The following is a 21,098-nucleotide window of genomic DNA, read 5'->3' on the forward strand; positions in this document are numbered from 1 at the left end:
TGAGAGCTACCCCACAGTTTGTATTTTTGTTTTAAGTGTGATTTTTTTTTTTTTTTTTTTTTTTTTTGTGCCTGTTGAAATTAGTTTTGCCCTTGGATTAGTCACCTGTTCAGACCACATTGAAAGGATAGACTGAGGAATTGTATGTTGTTTGGATTTCCCAAATATCGCATTTTAATTTGTGTGCATTATCTCGTGTTGAGTTAATTTACCCAGTAGATTATTGAGAGGGCTGTACTGAATCTGCAGGTTCTTATATCGATATGTTAACTAAAAACAAATTTCAATTGATTTATTTATTTTTTTAAATTGTAAATTTTTTTTGTTTGGTTATTTCTGTCCCAGACATCAGAGGTTCTACTCCCTGCTGGACAGGTTCAGAGCCACTGTTGTTGACACAAGCAGTCCCACTCCTCCAGTGACATCACATCCCTTGGACGGGGATCCTCCGCCCGCTCCTGAGTTGGTCATTGCAGACAAGGTGAGGAACTAGACTTGATGACTCTAATAATCCAGGTTTGTCAGACTGTGCAGACCATCTGTTTACCCGTTTGTTTGTTTGATTTTAGGAGTGGTATGTGGCTCTGGTGAAGTCTCAGTGCTGTCTCCGTGGAGATGTTTCCCTGTTGGAGACGACAGAACTTCTTACCAAACTACCTCCTGCTGATCTCTTCAGTGTCATGAGCTGCAAGGTAAAGAACGTACACACTGTCTTATTATGCACTTAAATTTTATCATCTGCATAATAGAAATGTGTTAATTCCTGTATATTAGGGCTTTTTTTTTTTTTTTTTTTTTTTTTTTTTTTTAAGGATTTCACATATGAACCTGGAATTCTGTCATTTTCCCCCCAGGAGTTCAATCTAAGCCTTCTCTGTCCATGCTTGAGTATGGGAATGCAGCGGTTAGCACGCGGTCAGGGGTCACTTTTGTTGGAGACAGCGCTGCAGGTGACCCTCGAACAACTAGCAGGGGTCACCGGGTCACTTCCTGCACCTCACCAGTCTTTTCTGCCACCGTCCCAACCCCAGCCCTACTGGGACCAGCTGGGTGATGTGTATGGTGAGACTGGGAAGGAGGGGGAAAATGCATCAGAAAAAAGTTAGCAAAAACCCCCCACAAGTATCTGTTCTGTCTGGGTTTTTGTTCACTGGAGTCTTTTAATTAAATTTAATTCAAAATAAAGTTTTGATTCATTATTTTCCTAAATTCTTTACCGTATGTTTCAGATGAACCAGGGTTCTACCCCAGAGTTTTGTCACTCTGTAGAGCACTATCTCAATACCTGCTAAGTGTGAGCCAGCTCCCTTCTTCACTACATATTCCCTCAGACAAGGAGCACCTCATCACCACCTTCACCTGCACTGCCACTGAGGTAAACGACGGATTTGATTTCAGAAAATTAAAGCTTGAAGACCATGTCAAATTAGTATGATATGACTGCTTTGCACAACCTTTGATTTCTTTACAACTGTCTTAAACCTTTGTGAATGTGACATCATGGTTACACAGGTTGTAGTGTGGCGTCTGCTCCAGGACCGGCTGCCCCTGAGCGTGGACTTGCAGTGGGCACTTTCTTGCCTGTGTCTGGCGTTGCAGCAGCCCTGCGTCTGGAACAAGCTCTCCACCCCAGAGTACACCACCCATACCTGCTCCCTCATTTACTGCCTTCGCCTTATTATTGTTGCAGGTAATCAAAGCAGAAAGATGCATTTTTGCACTTTTTTGTAATATCTTTGCTAGTTAAAAGACTTTCGCCTTTCCCTCGCAGTGGCTGTGAGTCCTGGTGACCAGTTGCTGCATCAAGAGAAGAAAATGGCAAAAGGAGAAAAAGATGATGGAGACCAAGTGGATGCAGCACATGCTGACCGTAAGAATCTAATTAGACACAGAGTTAAAGTTCAGGGTTGTTTCATGTAGTTTTATTATTGCAGTCATCTTTTTTGTTGTTGTTGTTGTGAGTAATTCTTCTCAGATGAAAGCCTTAGGGTAACATTTAAGTCTTTGTGTTACAGACATGTGTGAGTGGCAAGCATGTGAGATCATGGCTGAGCTGGTGGAGGGTCTGCCGAGCATCCTTTCCCTTGGTCATCGTAGAAACTCCATTTTACCCACTTTTCTCACACCAACATTGCGCAACATTGTTATCAGTCTGTCTCGGCTTCCTCTGGTCAACAGCTACACCCGAGTACCTCCACTGGTGAGTTTTTGAAAGAAGTTGTGCCAGTAGGTAACTGAATTTAACACATAATTAAAATTTATTTCTTCTTCTTTTTAAAAAAAATCTGTTTATATGCTCTGTCTTTGTGGTTTAGGTTTGGAAACTGGGCTGGTCCCCTCAGCCAGGAGGAGAGTTCGGCACAACGCTGCCTGAGATCCCTGTGGACTTCCTTCAGGAAAAGGATGTCTTCAGAGAGTTTCTTTACCGTATCAATACGTTGGGTACAGAAACATACAATCAGTCCATTCTTATCACATCGATGATGCTTTCATTTTTTAAATTACATTATTTTTTTTAAGTATACATTTTTTGTTTTTTAAAAAAACCCTATGCATTAAGCATCTGTGTGGGTTTTTGGTTGTTCAGGCTGGAGCAGCAGGACTCAATTTGAGGAGACCTGGGCTACTCTACTAGGGGTGCTGGTCACCCAACCCATCACTAAAGACCAGGAGGAGGACCCGCAACAGGAGGTATGCACACAACTTGAACTCTAGAAATGTTACTGGGAAGAAAGATTTATGGAAGTACAAACTTTGCAGCATGCTCATATGAACTGAACTATTTGTTTATATTGGAGTATGTAATAGTCTATATTTTTGTCATGTGTCATTTAGCACATGCTCTAAATATTATGATGCTTTGCAAAAAGATAATACATCTGTTGCCGTCTTATTGCATGTCTTTCTTATTTGTTTTTCTCTAGGAGGACTTGGAGCGTACCCAGTTGAATGTATTAGCAGTACAAGCCATCACCAGCCTGGTGCTGAGTGCCATGACCCTTCCCACTCCTGGCAACCCAGCAGTTAGCTGTCTGGAACAGCAGCCTCGCAACAAGAGCCTAAAAGCCCTGGAAACACGGTAGTTATGGTTCTAATATTTGTAACTGTGCACCTGCCTAAAATGAGCAAGTGACAGACAGATTTTTTTACCCTTTTGCTAATGTTTATGCTCAGGTTTGGAAGGAAACTTGCAGTGATTAGAGGTGAGGTGGAGAGAGAGATTCAAGCGCTTGTGTCAAAAAGGGACAACGTCCATACATACCACCCATACCATGCCTGGGATCCTGTGCCCTCACTATCAGCAGCTTCTGCAGGTAATAGAAAAAGTGCAGTCACACTCTCATTAGCCTCAGCTTGTTCATTTCATCAACCACTTCTTAAAATGTATTTGTAAAGTAACTGCTTGACTTATTTGTTTCAGCAGGTACGCTGATCAGCCATGAGAAACTGCTCCTTCAGATAAACACAGAGAGGGAGATGGGCAACATGGAATACAAACTGGGGCAGGTAGGAAACATAGGAAAGAGTAAACTGTAATGGAGCTTTTTAGGAACAATGTATATGTTGTCAGCAGGGCAACAGTTGTTCTTTTTTTCTTTTTTTAACATTATGAACAAATATGTTTGGTTTTTTTTACTTGGCATGTCACTCTCCAGGTCTCCATCCATTCAGTGTGGTTGGGTAACAACATCACGCCTCTCAGGGAGGAAGAGTGGGGTGAGGATGAAGAAGATGAGGCAGACACTCCGGCGCCCACCTCCCCACCTTTATCTCCTATAAACTCTAGGTTAGTCAAATAAACACAACATTATACATATGTGTACACATTCCTTCAGTGCACAGGAGGCATCTTGCTGTAAGTTAAGATGAGACACTCTAATTGACTGTTTGTGTTTCTTTCAGAAAACACCGTGCAGGCGTGGATATTCATTCATGTTCTCAGTTTCTCCTGGAGCTCTACAGCCAGTGGCTGATCCCCAGCTCTCCAAGTAACAGGAGAACCCCAACCATCCTCGTCAGTGAAGTGGTCCGATCGGTGAGATATGATGCATGTGCTTAGTTAAAACTCATTCACCTAAATATCTGATCTTAAAGACCAGTAGACTGTCCTTCACTGATGTGACAGGATACACTTAGGTGAAACTTTACTCTTTAATTTAGACGTATTAAAATGTATGCCGCCTTGTCTGTTCTGGCAGCTCGAAATGAGCCTGAGACCAGAGCCATGCTTACTCTGTCAGCTGATTGTACACTCTTGTCCTTCCCTGTAGCTGCTGGCAGTGTCAGATCTGTTCACAGAAAGGAATCAGTTTGATATGATGTTCTCCACCCTGATGGAGCTGCAGAAGCACCATCCACCCGAGGATGAGATCTTGAATCAGTACCTTGTGCCGGCCATCTGCAAGGCAGCAGCTGTTTTGGGCATGGTGAGAGGAGCTGTGTGTGATGGGACCTGAGATGGTTCAAGATGTGTTTGAGTTATCAATATAGCAGCACGCCACTGCTCCCACTATATAAAACTTTTAAATTTACGTTTATAGGACAAGGTAATAGCCGAGCCCGTGTGTCGCCTTTTGGAGACGACCCTGCGCAGCACTCACCTTCCCAGCCGCATGGGAGCCCTGCATGGGGTGCTGTATGTGTTGGAATGTGACCTTCTGGATGACACAGCTAAACAGCTCATCCCCACTGTCTCTGAGTACCTTCTATCGAACCTCAAGGCTGTTGCTCAGTGAGTATAAATGTCATGCCTGTGCAGACGTTGACCTTAACTCATCTTCTAATGAGCTTAAGTGATGAAAGAGCCTTGGGAACTAATGTGTCTAATGTCAGTGTGTGTGACCACCCCACCTTCCTCCTCTGTAAGAGGATCTGCGAATTAATTAGTTTTCATCCAGCTTAATACAGCGATGGAACCAAGAGTGCAGTGCAACTGTTGGCCCTTAGATGCTGCTTTTTACATTTCAGATAAATACAGACAGTGGTGGATTAAGAGGAAAACCTGAACTCTTGACCTCCTACTGGGAGGGTATCTGTTTTGCTAAATGCACCAAGTTGCTTGCAGGGTTAAATCCATCTGTAGACCGAAAGATTAATACTAAGTGATCACCTTTAAGATAGAAATGCTTCATGGGATAACGTGTGTGTTGTCTTCCAGAATGACAATGGGGCATTCTAGGATCACTGACAGGTTGGAGTATAGAAATGGTATGAATCACGCGCTGTAGCATTTGCTGCCAGCAGGTCTTCCAACTATGGGATGTTTTGGACCTGCGTTTTAGCTAGAACTCTCACCATTGCGGAAACACTTCTGGAGTTACAGAGATTGTTGTTACTGAAGCTGTTCTAGCCCAGCATCTTATTAACACTTTATGCTGTCATTTACTTTATGTTGGCATTCATCTGTAGCCACTGGAATGTATATTTTTCTGTTTAATTATAATGATTTTTTTCTACTTGCTGTGTGTCGCCCATCTCTATTCTGCAGCTGTGTGAACCTGCATAACCAGCAGCATGTGTTGGTGATGTGTGCAGTGGCTTTCTACATGATGGAGAACTACCCTTTAGATGTGGGAGCTGAATTTATGGCTGGAATAATACAGGTAAAGTAAAATAAATCAAATTATCTGACAGCTGGGCAGTAAATGAGGTTTACCCTGCTAGCTCTGAAGTACAAAGTCTGACTGATGTCTGACTGCACATGTGAGCATGGAGGAAATTGTGTGGCACATTGACCTCTGTTGAGAGGATGTCATGTATTCTGCCACCTGCACGCTCTCTCCAGGCAGCATCCTTGCTTAAACCAGAGTATTTCCTGTAGTGAGAACAAGAAGCAGACCTCCTTCCTGTGTCCTGATCTGATTCTCCTGATGCTGTCCAGAGTTCAGAAGTGAAAATGGCTGCAGGAAGCTCACATATTGCACAATAAAATGAAAGCAAAAACATAAAATATATATATTTAAGCATCTTGAAGGGAAAAAAAAGTATTTTGATTTAGTGCCATATGTCCTTTATCTTTTGCACTTTCTAATAACGTCTTCTTCCTCATCTTCGTCTTCTAGTTATGTGGCGTGATGGTGTCGGCCAGCGAGGACTCCACTCCCTCCATCATCTATCACTGCGTGCTTCGTGGTCTTGAGCGCCTCCTTCTGTCAGAGCAGTTGTCACGGATGGACGGTGAAGCGCTGGTCAAACTCAGCGTGGATAGAGTCAACATGCCATCTCCACACAGAGCCATGGCTGCTCTGGGCCTCATGCTTACCTGCATGTATACTGGTAAGCAAGGCTTTAACATGACTGCTAACTTTAACGTCATCAAAAATGTGTTGCTGGCATCCTGGCTTAATCACTGGTATGCACTATTAGGACTGGTGTTAGTCCTGCTGCATTCCCAAGCAACTCAAAACCTGCTATAGCATCAAGCTAGCTGGCTAACTCTGATGTAATACTTTGCATCAGGTCTTTTCAAAGAAACAGATAAACTTGCAGGTCTTTAAGTTTTCTACTTAAATGCTTTGCCACAGTGAGCTCCCCCCCCCCCCCCATTTAATCCCTCCGGATTAATCCTTGACCCTCTTCTTACTAACATTATGTAATGTGTACTGTCCCCCTCAAAGAGTCAGACCCCATACCCCACATACAAATGATTTGCCTTTGCCATAGTCAGTTAGAAAACAAGAATGTAGAGGGATCTAATTGATCAAGTATTAATAATCTATAGGCTAAAAGTGGAGAGGAATGCATAGCTGTCTCTAAGCCTAGTAAATGGCTAACTGACAAACTTATGAATGACTGTGCATGCTGCTTTAGCAAGCACCTCGTAATGTTGTTGGTGGTCTGTGTATATGTATATAATAGGGCAGCAACAATTCATCAAGTAATTTGAATAATGACACAAATTCCTTTTGTGCTTCGATGCTTCATTTAAAGCATGGCATAGTAGCGTGCTGATGTGTTAAATGATGTAAACGTTGATAACGTGATACAAATGTATTTAGGAGCAACGTATGAATAAAGAGTCCGACAACATTAAGCCCACGCAGGCCCCAGTTTTAAACAAAAGCACTGATAACACAGCAGCAGTGATTATGACGCTAGCACAGTGTAACGTTGAGCAAGAGTCTGTTTAACACTGTAAAGAGCAAAGAGGCGGTGCTATTACTGAGATAGTGAACTCAGGTAGAGTGAAAGAAAACGTGTTTCTAGTGTCCAAAACAGCAGCGCTAATTCTGTAATTAAAATGTTTACTGGGTTCACTTCATCCCTTATCTGAAACCGAATCATTACAAATACACCAGCAGTTTTGCATTGTGGCCTCTTTACACTTGCTACCACTACTAACACATTCTCACTAAGAATCACAGCATACCTTTTGTTAGTGATTTCATTCATTATGTCTCTATTACAGCATAACTGCATTTTAAAACTTGGCAGTACTTCATTTTGAGCATAACGCTTGTACACCCGCTTGCTTCCTGCATGTAATAGATGTTATACATACTGTACTTCTGGTATACCTACCTCTAACCCTTACGCTGGACCTTACTAACTCTACCAGCTCTTAGCGTGCCCTCGTCTTTATGCTAATACACTAATATGAAGTTCTGTTGCTTAGGCTAGCCAGCAAATTCCTCGACAAAACCCCAGCTCTTTTAAATGCAAACTGGTTCAATAAATTTTTGTATATCCCTCTGTGCTGTATGTACAAACTGAAGCACATTTGGGCCACAGCAGTGAGTACCCAGGAAGCATGGCATTTAAATTCCCTCAAATCATTTAAACACCAGTCACTTGCAGAAAAATCTTAAGAATGTAATTTGACTTAAAGTAGCGCCCATAAATTAACAAATTTTCTGTTTGAGATGAACAAAATTCTGATCTGAATCTTGTGATATGAGTTTCCCGACTTCCGCTCTAACCTTTGCCCCACTGGTTCAACCGGTGCCACCCCCCTTCTCGTCTTCTCAGCTGTGCTTACGTCGGGTTCAGACGTGACAGGGGTTAGAGGTCAGGTTGACTCTGCTGTATCGGAGGCGGTGGGCGTCACGGCGGGTCATGTTGGTTTCTCTTCAGGCAAGGAGAAAGCCAGTCCTGCCAGCCGCCCCGCCCATTCTGATCCTCAGGCCCCAGACAGCGAGTCAATCATTGTTGCCATGGAGAGGGTCTCTGTGCTCTTTGACAGGTACACTGCTGCTACACTCTGACACACACAGACACACACACACATCTGCCATCATACAAATAGCTTTTGTAGTTGGAAAGATGAAACTTTAAAAAAAAAAAAAAATCTTTTGTTAGTTTATTACTTTAAAAAATGATCAGATTGTCGCAACAGATTGACTTTCTTTTGTAACTTATTTTGTTTCCAGTCTTGATTTGCTCTTCTTCTGGTGTTTCCTGTTTGTAGGATTAGGAAGGGTTTACCCAGTGAGGCTCGTGTGGTGTCCAGGATTCTGCCACAGTTTCTGGATGACTTCTTTCCGCCACAGGACGTCATGAACAAGGTCATAGGAGAGTTCCTGTCTAATCAGCAGCCTTATCCGCAATTCATGGCGACAGTCGTCTACAAGGTCAGCAGCAGAACACGAGTACATTCACATCAACAAAACAAGCAAAATGTTTACATTTTTAAAAAACGAAAATCTTGAACATCAGGCTTTTAGTTGTTTAATTTATTTCTTTGGTCACACAAGTGCTGCACTATAACTGTTTTTCACATCCCATTGTCCTATTTACAACATCACACTGGAACAAATACAGTGAGTTCTTGTTATTTTCCCAAAAATGTAAATCAAGGTACATTTCAGCGCAGTTAGTAACACTTGAATTCGAGTGAGAGCAATGAGTCAAGGATGCATATTATATTGAAAAGTTAACCTTTCATTATAAAGTATAAATCTTGCATACTCATTCTTTATTTCAGATCTTTGTAATTTACAGACACAGATTTCAAAAACCACTTCATGCTGGAAATGTAACAGAACGCCAACTTTTTAAAAATTTCCTATTCCTGTGCTCTCATATGCAGGTTTTCCAGACACTCCACGCTACAGGCCAGTCTTCTATGGTGCGAGACTGGGTACTCCTGTCATTGTCCAACTTCACTCAGAGGACACCAGTGGCCATGGCCATGTGGAGCCTCTCCTGCTTCTTTGTGTCTGCTTCCACCTCCCAGTGGATCTCAGCACTGTATCCTTGCACACCACGTAAAAGATCTCACAAGCAGGAGACTGGACCGGAGTGGCTGGGTGGTGGTAGAAGCAGCAGCAGCTGATGTCTCAGTGTTGCAGTGATTTGTAACAACGCTTTACTTTAATTATTTCTAATGTTTTAGTAAAACAGTTTACTCTGTGAACTGTGATCAAATAATTATAGTTTAGCTTCTTTTTGTGAGCTTCTGATCCACAGTCGTTTTGTTACCTGCATTGGGGGCAGGAGATAGGAGAAATGACAGCATGATCAGCAGTTTAATAGATTTAAGCCTCATAAAATAATCATTGTATAATTATATTTAGAACATTTTCACTACCATCAGAAACTCTGATATACTCAGAGTTTCTATATTTTACACACACACGCGTGAATGCAGCACAACTTAGCTGATGCTTGCAGACAGTGTGATCTGTTGTCCTTAACCCACCCGCTTTTAACCAGACTGCCACACGTGATCAGCCGAATGGGCTCCAGTGAGGTGGTGGATGTTAACCTGTTCTGCCTGGTGGCCATGGATTTCTACCGGCATCAGATTGACGAGGAGCTGGACCGCAGAGCTTTCCAGTCAGTATTTGAGACTGTGGCCTCGCCAGGCAGCCCTTATTACCAGCTGCTGGGCTGTCTGCAGTCAGTCCATCAGGATACATCACTCTGAGGGCAACAGACAGAGAAGGGCATGGAAGCACAGGGAGAAAAGTGGTTTTAAGTGAGGTGTGGTAGGGTGAGAAATTAGAGCTCTATTTATAATTCCTGGATGAATTGTGACTAAGGGTAAGAACAGAATGTTTTATTAGGAAAAAAACTACTGTAGCTTCATCCCTTTTTGCCCTTTCAATGATAATGAGATAAGTAGAACTACTGAACCCACGGCAACAAATTCAGTGGAGCGAGTATTAAAAGGTTGAGGAAAAAAACAAAAAAAACCCCAACCTGAATTCAATATTAGGCTGTGTGTTTAAATGTAAAAGGAACATTCTCTGACGAGGAACAGCAAGCTTCTGTATCTGTGTGGAGATTGCACCCACCCGACCCCACCCGCTCCCCTCAGATGATTCCTTGAGACATGACTGCACCTTCAGCACTTCCCTCTCAGCACCTTTTGAGATATTTAGTAAAAAAAAAAAAAAAGGCCATGAAGATGACGATCATCAAATAAAGAATTGGATGAGTTTATTTTCCTGTGGGAACTTGTGGGGATTGAGTATTGTGATGTTAGTAAAGTAAACAAAAATAGAAAAGTATTTAAAGTTTCAGTGCATCTATTTTTCAGTGAGTCATGTGCTTAAGGTCTGGTTAGGATGCTGACAATGGGCTGACACGTAAAAGTCAGAAACACCTGCTTGAAGTCGATGAGTACATTTCTTTATGTGTTTAAGTTATTTGTGGTCATTCACACACTTAAGTTAAATAGAAAAATATTTTAGGTGGAAGAATGAGCACCAATAGCCATAGTTTTTTTTGTGTGTGTGCGTCTGTTTATTTTTTGGGGGGTCTTTTTTTCCCCCCCAGGGGATTGGTTTTGCAGTTTAATTTGTCCCAGCAGAAGGTGTTTATGGATTTTGTTTGTAAGGGAGGGGAAAAAACGTACCTAACTTATAACCAGCGCTCGGCCACATTTCCATATATCTGCACTGACATAACAGCGGAAACTGTCAAGCATGGAAAAATACCAAAATTATCAAAATTGCAGTGATGTTGTCTTCATTTCTTTCCTTTTTTTTAACTAGTAGCAGAGGGGGCAAAAGATTCCCTTTTGATTTTTATTACCTTGCTTACATCTGTCTAGTCTTTTAGTTGTTGTTGTTTTGTTGGTTTTCATTGCAGTCTTGTTTGCTCCTCAGTGCACCTGAATGATTCCACCTGTCTTTTTCTTGTACCTTTGTTAATTCTCAGGATGTAAGATGTGACTATATTATTGTTGTAATAAGACTGGAAGTGATTTACAGTCCTCGTAAAATAGTCACCTTCATATCTTGTAAAAAGTAATTGTATAGCAACATAAAAGCCATGGTGCATGATGAAATGAGAACTGTAAAAACAATAGGACTTAGACGGTAAGATAATGTGATGCCATTTTCTTTTGTCCTAACGCGCACGAGCACAGAAGAAAATGAAAAATTAGTGAATAATCGTCAGAATGCGGAAAGCTGCAAGCTTCTAGTGTTTTATTAAAGACTTGACCTCGAGCTGCCTGGGAGTGTGCTGGGCTTTGTTACTCTGTACATACACTTGCCTTAGATAAAAGACTGAATATGTTTGTCTTATACACTGAAAGCTTGAAAGCATGCTTAGCATTATGGCTATTTTCTTTCTGTCTTTAATACTGTATTTCCATGGGTACGGTTGACTTGTGTGGAAGAGATGCAACACAATCCAAAGGGAGCCTTGTAACCTTAGCGACCAACAGCAGCTTTGACAAATCAACAGATGAGGAAGTGTAGCATAGCGGTGCCACGTCACAGCAGGAGTTCTTTGTCTGTTTTTTGTTGAGCTTTAAAATATTGTTTCGTCTCAGTTAGAGCAGTAAATACTTCATTATTCATTGTCTTTGTGCAGAATATTAAATACACACGGCACTTAAAAAAAACAAAACTAAGAGAAAAAAGAAAGTTCTTTTGATGTTGATGTTAGACGCTTTCTTTATACGCAATGAGTGCTGCAGTACATTAAAAGTAAACATCACAGTGATTTGTATGCTAAATGTGTAACCGCTCACCAGTCTTAAAGCTGGTGACTGGTTTCCTTTGATCATGAGAAAATAATGTATTCACACAATGAATGACAGAGTCCTCTGCAGCTGTTGAAATTCCAATGTGAGGCCTCGCTGAAGCAGATTAAAGGAGCCTAAATGAGTCCTGCTTTCAAAGTCATTTCGAATTCTTGGGGTGGGGAGAAAGAAATTAAAGATGATGGGGAAAAGTCTTTTTCTAATCTACACACTACTTTCGACGTTTAAAGAAAACTCAAAAATGCGGTTGATAAAATGTAGATTTTTCAGCTAGTCTCTGGAAGGAAAAGAGCAGGGGACCCCTGCTGGGGATAATGCGATTATGCAGAGGTCTTTTGTGATTTGGGGAGATGGGCTTTGGGGCTGTCAACAAAGCTCATGTTACTCTGATTTAACGCTTCTAGTGAAGGCTTTATTTTGTTCCACATTAGGAATAAATCGTTCAGAAAATAATGTAGTCAGTGTTCTCGGATAAAGCTGAGAATCGTGGTTTGAAACAAATATGGCAACGACTTCCCATAATCCTGATTCTAAAGGTGGTAGACTGAAAATGAAATGCTTTTCTTTACATTTTCTTCAGGCAGGATCTTTGAAAGAACCTGAAGTGTCCACATTTTTTTTTTTTTTTTTTTTTTCCCTCTTTTATTTACATTTGCCTGTAAAAATATGACTGGAAGAGATTGTGTATTTGTTAATTTTAATATTTCAAAGAGATTAATCACTGCATATGATCTGTTGTAGAAATAAATTATTTAAACATGTAACCCCGTTCTGAGATTTGATTTGCTGAGTGAGAGCTGTAAGTCACGGATGACAACTCTGACTGTAAACCAGCTAAAGGTACTCTGTGTTTGCAAATAACAATATTACAATCATGGCTGCTTTGTACCCACAGGACCCCTTGTGTGTCTGTCTCTAACACGATCAACCTGTCGGGTGACAGACGTTTAAAATGCTCTGCCTCGTCCTCGTCTTATCCAGAAAGAACAAGCTGTTGCCAGCCAACTTCAATTAACCACAAAGCGGTCAAGCCAATCTGGGGACACAAGGAACTGAGAGATGTGCTCATGTGAAGGTCCACACCGTAAAACTAACTGACCGATTACACGGTCAAGTTATCACATTTTGTACAATTTCCTTTTCTCAGCTAGGCAGTAAAATTCCTTTTTGTAGACCACACTGTATGAAAGCATGCTCTTATTTTACAGCATCATTAAGATGGGTGTTCCTGATTAAAAGATATTAGCAGGATTACTAGGCAGCTGCCATATGGTTTGTGAAGCACTGAAATCAGGATGGCACAGGTGTTAAGCAACTGTAGATGCTTCTTATAGCTGAAGTTTACATCACATCATCTGAAAGAGTAGTAGCTGACAACTGATGGGGTTTCTTGTAGCATTTCTTTTTGCACATCAGTGGAGCCACACTGAGATGTGATGAAGCCTAAAGCATTAAAGCAACAAGTCTGGTGTGCTATAACCAGTTGTTCCAGTCAGAGCTATTATACTTTTATATGTGTAATCTTTTTTTTTTTTTTTAATTGGTGGATTCATTGTTAAACTTCAAATTTAATTACTAATAAGCAGGATACTTTTTAGGCTAAATATTTAAAAAATCTGGGTTAAAAAATAAAAATACAGTGCTTTGTGAAGACAGTTGATTCTAAAATGTAGACATCCTGAGTGCACTCCCCTCCACCCTCCACACACACCCTTAGCTTTTATTTTTTTAAGTTTAGTGAACTATAACTTGTTCCAGTTTAGAACGCATTTGGATGTTATAGTTTAGCTTTTTGCACACTTCTCCACACTTTTGCAGATTTCTGGCTGGTTTAGTTCAAATTGCACAATCTTGCGGGTTTTGGTTAAGTTCAATCAACTGGATCGCACTGTTACATGAAATGACATGGCTACGAAGTTGGTGAACTTTAATTCTGTATCATTTCGGCTGTTAAAAGTCCCCCCTCCAATCATCTGTACACCCTCCTCCGCTGCCCACTCTAAACACACCTCCCTCTCCTCCAGTCCTCCTCCTCTTAAGGCTACTTCGCCAGATGGTGCAGCCTTTTCTTTTGTTTACCCATCGCCCCTGAGTTTACCCAACTAACCTTAGCTACGCAACTATGGAAACTTCTCGGGGAGCATCACCGCCGGACACCGACAAGTAAGTCAGATGTTAATCTCGTGTTGAGTGAACCGTCTGCTCCAAACATCTTTGTCGGAACATGAAAAAGACCTGCATCCACCTCTTACTTAGCCATCCCTACTTTTTTTTTAACAACCACTTCAGCCAGCTGTTTTCGCTTCGTGCTGTTTTCTGCTTATAAAGACACAGATAATTTGCTGTGCTTCCAATAAAACTCCCCGTGATTAAACAAGCTAGCAGCTGCAGAGTTCGCTCTCCCGCTGCGTTTCTGACACCTGTGGAATCGTCTACCGTTAGTACTTTTTTTTATTATTTGTGATTTCTCTATCTAACTTTTGTCAATTTGTCCGCATAACTGTTCGCTATCCGATTGACAACTGGAGTAGCCAATGACAAGATGGGAAAGTTTGTGTACGCCGCCGTTGCCACGGTTACGCACCGACATTCCAAAGATCTGGAAATCGAGGGGCGGGACTACAGTTTAAGCACGGGTGGATGCGCTTTCGAACAGCGAGTCACGGCAAGAAAAAAAAAAGAGAAAACTTACAGTAACTCCATAAGCTGAGAAGAAGCATGCATTTCTCAGCGTAAAGTAATAAACGCGCTGTTTGGGGTGTTAACTCACAGCACTGTTCAAGCAGGGATAACTCTGCTAGCATGCATAGCTAACTAAACTAACGGTAACGCGTCAGCTAGTCCCAGCTAATGTCAGTGTCCTTCTAACAAGAGTTAAAACATATGTGCTCACATTTATCACACTGAGCTTTTATTTAACGTAAACAAAAGCGAAAGTTGTTTGGGGGGGAAAAGGAGAAAGTTGTGAAGTTTTTGCACAGCACAGGTGTGCTGGGCTGGGTCTCTGTAGACCTGACAGAACTGGTGGCTTTATAGGTGTGGCTGTGTCCTCCCAACCTCCAGTGATCTGATAGAACACTTTACATGGGCCCAAGAGCATTTGGTGTAGAAGCCCACATGTTAAGCATGTTAGGGTTAAGAAATCGGTCATGATTGATTTGGTTCTGTTCTTTTGTACTTTAGGTAACCTGCCCGGAGAAAAGATGGTGACACCAGGATGGGAGGCCTAGCAAGGTGGTGCCAAAGCTGAGGCTTGGGTTCTCACCCACCTGCTGCATTTTGAACTGCTGCTCATTTTTCGTAGCAATCTGACGCCAGGGCTGCTTGACGAGAAGACGTTGGAGGCACGCTGCGTTCTTGCTTTAGTAGAGATTAGGGACCTACAATGACAAATGTAAATTGAAACTCACTGAATAAATGGACAAGAGAAAATTTCCTGGCACAATGTCCAGGCAAATGGATGTGTCATGCAAAAGGCGCCCCATCGGTGGCAGTGGTCTGAACTTCCCTCAGTCTCAGCAGGGTTGTATACGGGCTGTGGAGGTAGCAAGAGGGAGAACAGGGTATGGCTTTACGCTGTCAGGCCAAAGCCCTTGTGTCCTTAGCTGTATCCTGAAAGGAAGCCCTGCTGACTATGTGGGGTTGCGCTCCGGGGACTACATCCTCTCTGTGAATGACATCAACGTCTCCAAGGCGTCACACGAAGATGTGGTCAAACTGATCGGACGCTGCTCTGGTGTTTTGAAACTAGTAATCGCTGAGGGAGAACGTCACAGGCGACACCACCAACGCTCTGCTGGCGGTCGTCACCATAGCAGCAACACAATGGCGGCATCCTACCTGGACTCATGCTCCAGTGATGATGAGTTGGATGGTTTCTATGATAACAGTGTTAACAATAACAACAACAGCAGGTCAGGCTGTGGAGCCCGTGGAGGCTGGTACAAACCCAAACTGGACACTAAGCAGCTGGGCATCAACCGGGCAGAGAAGGTGGTGGCAGAGCTGCAGTCTGGAGGAATTTTTAACATGATCTTTGAGAACTCCAGCCACTCCTCCAGCAGCTCAGACAAAGAGAGACCTGGAGTAAGTACGTCCTCGTCAAAGCCACGTCCGCTGTCTGATTCCGAATTCCCAGCATATCGGAATTCCTCACGTTCCCAGAGCAACCCAAACCTGCTCTCTGAAGAGGAGATGGCCCAAGTTCTGAATGATGATTCGGTCTTCCTAGAATCAGACTTTCGGCATCTCCACCTTCAACACCATGAAGAGCAGGATGTTGATGATGGAGATGGTGGCGACTTGGGCCTAGAGCCCAGTGAGGGTATCCTCAATGTGGGAATGATTGTTGGCTATCTGGGCTCCATTGAGCTCGCCTCCACAGGCACAAATCTAGAAAGTGACAGTCTGCAGGCCATCAGAGGGAGCATGAGGCGCCTCCGGGCTGAGCAAAAGATTCATTCATTGGTCCTCATGAAGGTGCGAGTGGAGGTTTTTTTTCTTCTTCTTTTTTTTTCCCTTGTGTTAATTTTAATGTGATTGTGTTATTATTGTTAACCATATTTTCCCTGGTATCAAGTTTGGTAACATGCATTAATTATATCCTACCAGGTTATGCATGACAGTGTGCGTCTGTGCAGTGACAGAGGTCAGGTCCTGGCCACCTATCCTGCAGAAAAACTAGCCTTCAGTGCATGTTGTCCCGATGACCGGCGATTCTTCGGACTGGTAACGATGCAAGCTACAGACGACCATGATGATAGGCACTTCAGCATTGCACGAGATGACGAGGGGAGTTTAAGGACTTCTTGTCATGTGTTTATTGTGGACCCAGATCTGTGTCACCACCAAGTAAGCGTTACAATTTAAACTGATGGGAAGGAAATATCTGCAGAATGTCTGGTGTTTTTTTGTTTTGTTTTTTAATGGCATGGGTAATATTACAACACCGTGATCAAGTACTCAAGAAGTTACTCATATATCTTAAATCTGGTGAACCTAATTTGTTCTAGTCGAAGCGATGGTTGTAAGCCAAAGATTTATTAGCAGCTACTTTTTCTGTATTGCATTAGGACAAACTCTCAGTAACTGTTACTTCCTCAGGTCCATCTGGGTGTTGCCAGGAGGTTTGGCTTTGAGTGTACCCCTGACCCAGACACAGGTGGCTGCTTGGAATTCCCACCCAGCTCTCAGCCTCTCCTCCAGTTTGTTTCTGTCCTTTACCGGGACATGGGAGACAACATCGAAGGGGTTCGCGCCCGTGCTTTCCATGACCCAGACAATGATGCCCAGCAAAACCACAGCACCAGTAGCAACAGCGATAGTGGGATTGGCAACTTTTTACCAGAGGAAAAGAGCAACAGAGTGCTTTTAGTTGACCTTGGAGGTCCTCCAAATCACAACCACGTCTCTGGGCCGCGCCACTGGGACAGCCCACCGTCATCGCAGCAGGCTTGGAGTCCCACTCTGGGAGCAGCAGCTTCTCATCCACCTCCTCCAACGCTGAGAAATGGCCATTATCGTAATGACCCCCACCTGGCTGATCTTCCTCACCCTCTCCCCTTATCTCACCCTGATGTCCCTGTCAGGCACTCACGAGGGGTCAACCCACACCACTACTCATCAGGGAAGCGGGGAGGAGCTGTTGGGGGAGGAGAATGGAGAGGGGCTGGAGGAGCAGTAGGGGTGGAACCGCAGAGGTGGCTACCAGTCCATGTGTTGAGAGACTGGCGTCAGCAGCACCACCACAGCCACCTCCAGGGCCTCAGCAGCGATCAGGAATCCTACGCAGAATCCACTGACGGATGGTCATCTGCCAACTGCAGCACCCTGCCCCCACCGATGAATAAGATCCCAGCCGACCGCTATCGCGCCCCGCTGGTGCCTGGAGACCACCTGCCACCACCTGGAGGGAGCCAGCCTCCACCACCTCTGTCACATCCCCACACCCACCGGCTGGCTGTTCAGAAAGATGAGTGGGCTAAGAAGTTATTTGGTACAGGAGACAGGGAGCGGACAGGAGCCGAGAGAAGTGAAAAAGAGAAGAAACGAGGAGGGAATGTCAAGGAGGGAGAGAAAAAGGTATGTTTTAAGAAAGTTTTAAAAGTATTACATTTAGTAAAATTCTGGATAAACAGAGTTATTTTGTGTAACTTTATTCATTTTATTTACATAACCAAATCCGTCATATAACTTTTTGATATTCCCTGAAGTGCTGTGTAGTGTCAGTTTGTAGGTTTTGAGAGAGTTGTGTTAAAACTGACCGCGAGATGAGAAGCCCAGTATGCAGCTGGCATCCCCCATCGCACATCTCTGTTGTTGAAATTTATTCTGTGTAGAGTCTGTTCAAAACGACAGTTTATTGAGGCTATAAATCCACGTGGGCATCGTTTTCTCAAGGCCTAGAATTTCACTCCTTCTGTGATCAAAGTATCATTTCACTTTGATACAAAACTTTTAACTTGTTTTGAAAGTCACTGGATAATTACAGCACCCAGCTGGCTCTATCCCTAGACTTAGTGCAAGTGGATTGATATGTTATTTATCCCTCACTGCTCCAGTATCAGATCATTTATTATGCATTAGCCAGATAGCTGCCTTCACCTGAAAACCACCTGTTTTCCACTGTAATGGCATTAACAGCATAACAGCAGAGCAGGTTTAAGGTTTAGTGAAGTAATTGTGTAGTATCCTCTTATCTATTTGGCATAATTTTAAAAATAGCTTGGTTGCATTGTTGTATGAAAATACACTTCCTGTTTTTATGGTGTATGTATATATATATATATATATATATATATATATATATATATATATATATATATATATATATATATATATATATATATATATATATATATATATTAGTAGATGGGCTGATCATTGTTTTCAGAAAATGACAAGGAAATGCAAAGAGGAAAAGGTACAATACTGCATATCCAGCCTGACTAGATTCCATAAGTATTAATCAACTTGTGAACAGAAATGCTCATGCACGTATATAGAAAACAGCCACTTATGCCTGCCTACATCTACATGTTGCGTATTATTATATTAACGTACAGAAGATAGTTGTTTTGATACTAAAGGAGGCTGGGACTTCCTCCAACAGATATCTTAGAAAACAGTGTCCCAGGGACTCTAAGGGACAACCAGAGTAAGTGTTTAGGACAGAGGCAGGAAGGTGGATATGAACCATGTCCTCGGACTGGAGAAGCAGAGTTTTGGATACTGTGGTGATTATGGTAAGCCAAAAAAAACCAAAAAACAAAACAGATACAGTTGTGTAAGACTGTTGTTGTTTTCATTTTTCTTGTTAACTATTGCATGTAACATAGTAAGGCGTTAACATTAATTGACTCTTAATATTTGACACATGGTGGCACTGTTTCACTAACTAAACCTCTGCAGACTTATTTCAGCTAAAATCGAAAAAAAAGAAAAATCAGTTCTTTTTAAAGTCTTTCACGACTTTAAGTCGTGAAAGACTTTAAGTTTGTGTTGGATTGTTAGATTTAAAAACAAACAGTTGAATATTGATAAATGTGACCTAGTGAGTGTACACGAATTAGAGCTTAAATGAAAAGCGAGCTGTTTGTTAAGGTAGAAAAGGACTGAAAAATATCAGTCAGTTTGCTGTTTACTATAATTCATAAACAAAACAATCTATATTTTGGGATGTTTTAGGTTTTTATTTTAAGCTCAAATTATACTTGTTCACATTGTTATTGTTTTTACAGGACATGTGTCTGGTTTTGCTTTTGTTATTTTTATGTTGATAGCAGTGCTGTTGTAAACATGAAGCGCATCTGTTTATTTATGAGTGTGCGTATGAGGGAGAGGGCGTCAAGATCAGCTACGCAGATAAAGGCTGTGGATTTTCCACTAAAATTTAGTCCTTTCACATTCTCTTCTCTCTGGAAAGGCTGTGGCGCAACCACGCCCAAAACAACCACAGCACCAGTGAGTCAGATCGACACTTTATCATTTCCCTTTCAAACTAAATCTCAGCTTCTCCGAAAATCCCCCTTTTTGTTGGCTTTAAGCTCTCTTGCAGTTACAAGTGAAACTTGGATTAATCTCACTGGGTTATACAGAGGTCCTGTGAGAATGATTGTGTCTGCATATGCCATTAAGTGTTCAAATCTGCATTGTCTGACACACATGCGCGCACACACACAAATGCAGAAGTGACTCAGTATCCAGGCAACACCACTGGTCATCGCATGATGAAATGCAGAGGAGACCTGCTCCTAAGCAGCCAGTCAGATTCTACCTGCATTTGAAGCCTGTCAGCACTGGCTAATTACTCATTAATCAACACAGGGCCACTGATTGTGTGCGTCCTCTTATAATACTAGAAAAGTAGACGGATGCAATTTGTAAGAGAAGAGAAAGAAGGCAGAATATTGTTGTTCTCAAAGGATTAAAGAGCAACAGTTGTTAAAAGGTTAATTGTACACTTGTGAAGGCAAAACAGCACTAATTTCCTCTCCTCTTTAACAGCACTCAGAGTGGTTACGTTATTGTCTAATGGCTTTGGATAATAAATGTTCACGACCCTGATGTGGTTATTTTTAGGCGGCAGTTTATGGCATAGTGCAACAGCTTGGCTGTTTTAACTTTATTCCACTAATTGGTGGGTTTTCAATGTAGTGCTCCTATGAACACTATACAATTTTAAGTATCCTTGGTATAATAAATACTACATGGAACTACACTTAGTAGGGATGTCAGTGAAATATGCTACAGTAAACTGCAAAAGCACATCATGCTGCTCAAGAGGAGTTCTGCTAGTACTGTTTGTGTGTACCTGCGTGTCTCTGTATTACCTCTGTGGCTGTGCATTTGACTCACGTGCTCTCTGGTATTGCATGCAAAATCACAGGATTGCACACGCCTCCGTGTAACATGTGGAATTTAACATTTAGTTCAAAAACAGCAACCCGTGCATGTGCAGACACGGTTGGGTTTCTTAAACGTTCAATGACTGAGTGCCGATTTAGGGAGCCAAAAAACCCACTTTTTATTACTGTATGTAATATGGCAGTTTAGAATATGGTGTATGTTGGTAATACAAATGTTTTGTGCCCTTTTATAGTTATCATTAGTAGTGCTGAGCTCCTTAGGAAGGTTTAGTCCGTTATGACGGCTGGAA

The 21,098-nt window shown here is 42.2% G+C and overlaps 2 protein-coding genes across 16 annotated transcripts in view; both read left to right on the forward strand.

The window, feature by feature from the left end:
* The window catches only part of htt (huntingtin), a 32,599-nt gene extending 19,894 nt beyond the window's left edge, over nt 1-12,705 (forward strand). For 2 of the 9 annotated variants that reach the window (XM_040004883.1, XM_040004889.1), the window contains 22 exons: nt 346-481; nt 570-692; nt 855-1,101; nt 1,230-1,375; nt 1,513-1,690; nt 1,772-1,870; nt 2,016-2,200; nt 2,316-2,442; nt 2,588-2,691; nt 2,925-3,079; nt 3,175-3,314; nt 3,422-3,507; nt 3,657-3,787; nt 3,904-4,036; nt 4,272-4,427; nt 4,542-4,732; nt 5,489-5,603; nt 6,063-6,276; nt 7,969-8,182; nt 8,408-8,570; nt 9,029-9,189; nt 9,655-12,705. In XM_040004883.1, the coding sequence (XP_039860817.1) occupies nt 346-481; nt 570-692; nt 855-1,101; nt 1,230-1,375; nt 1,513-1,690; nt 1,772-1,870; nt 2,016-2,200; nt 2,316-2,442; nt 2,588-2,691; nt 2,925-3,079; nt 3,175-3,314; nt 3,422-3,507; nt 3,657-3,787; nt 3,904-4,036; nt 4,272-4,427; nt 4,542-4,732; nt 5,489-5,603; nt 6,063-6,276; nt 7,969-8,182; nt 8,408-8,570; nt 9,029-9,189; nt 9,655-9,868 (3,418 nt within the window). In that variant the 3' untranslated portion in view covers nt 9,869-12,705. The remainder of the gene's footprint in view (nt 1-345; nt 482-569; nt 693-854; nt 1,102-1,229; nt 1,376-1,512; nt 1,691-1,771; nt 1,871-2,015; nt 2,201-2,315; nt 2,443-2,587; nt 2,692-2,924; nt 3,080-3,174; nt 3,315-3,421; nt 3,508-3,656; nt 3,788-3,903; nt 4,037-4,271; nt 4,428-4,541; nt 4,733-5,488; nt 5,604-6,062; nt 6,277-7,968; nt 8,183-8,407; nt 8,571-9,028; nt 9,190-9,654) is intronic. The other 7 variants (XM_040004886.1, XM_040004893.1, XM_040004890.1 and 4 more) reach the window with 6 other exon arrangements.
* Nucleotides 12,706-13,941: 1,236 nt separating this feature from the next.
* rgs12b (regulator of G protein signaling 12b) overlaps nt 13,942-21,098 on the forward strand; it is a 42,630-nt gene continuing 35,473 nt past the window's right edge. For 6 of the 7 annotated variants that reach the window (XM_040004894.1, XM_040004897.1, XM_040004896.1 and 3 more), the window contains exons 1-4: nt 13,942-14,104; nt 15,125-16,420; nt 16,553-16,792; nt 17,045-18,022. In XM_040004894.1, coding sequence (XP_039860828.1) covers nt 15,359-16,420; nt 16,553-16,792; nt 17,045-18,022 — 2,280 coding nt within the window. In that variant the 5' untranslated portion in view covers nt 13,942-14,104; nt 15,125-15,358. Of the gene's footprint in view, nt 14,105-14,521; nt 14,767-15,124; nt 16,421-16,552; nt 16,793-17,044; nt 18,023-21,098 lie in introns of those variants that run through there. The other variant, XM_040004895.1, reaches the window with a different exon arrangement.

Source organism: Simochromis diagramma, unplaced genomic scaffold (assembly GCF_900408965.1).
Source record: "Simochromis diagramma unplaced genomic scaffold, fSimDia1.1 OVJJ01000487.1, whole genome shotgun sequence".
Lineage (NCBI taxonomy): Eukaryota > Metazoa > Chordata > Actinopteri > Cichliformes > Cichlidae > Simochromis > Simochromis diagramma.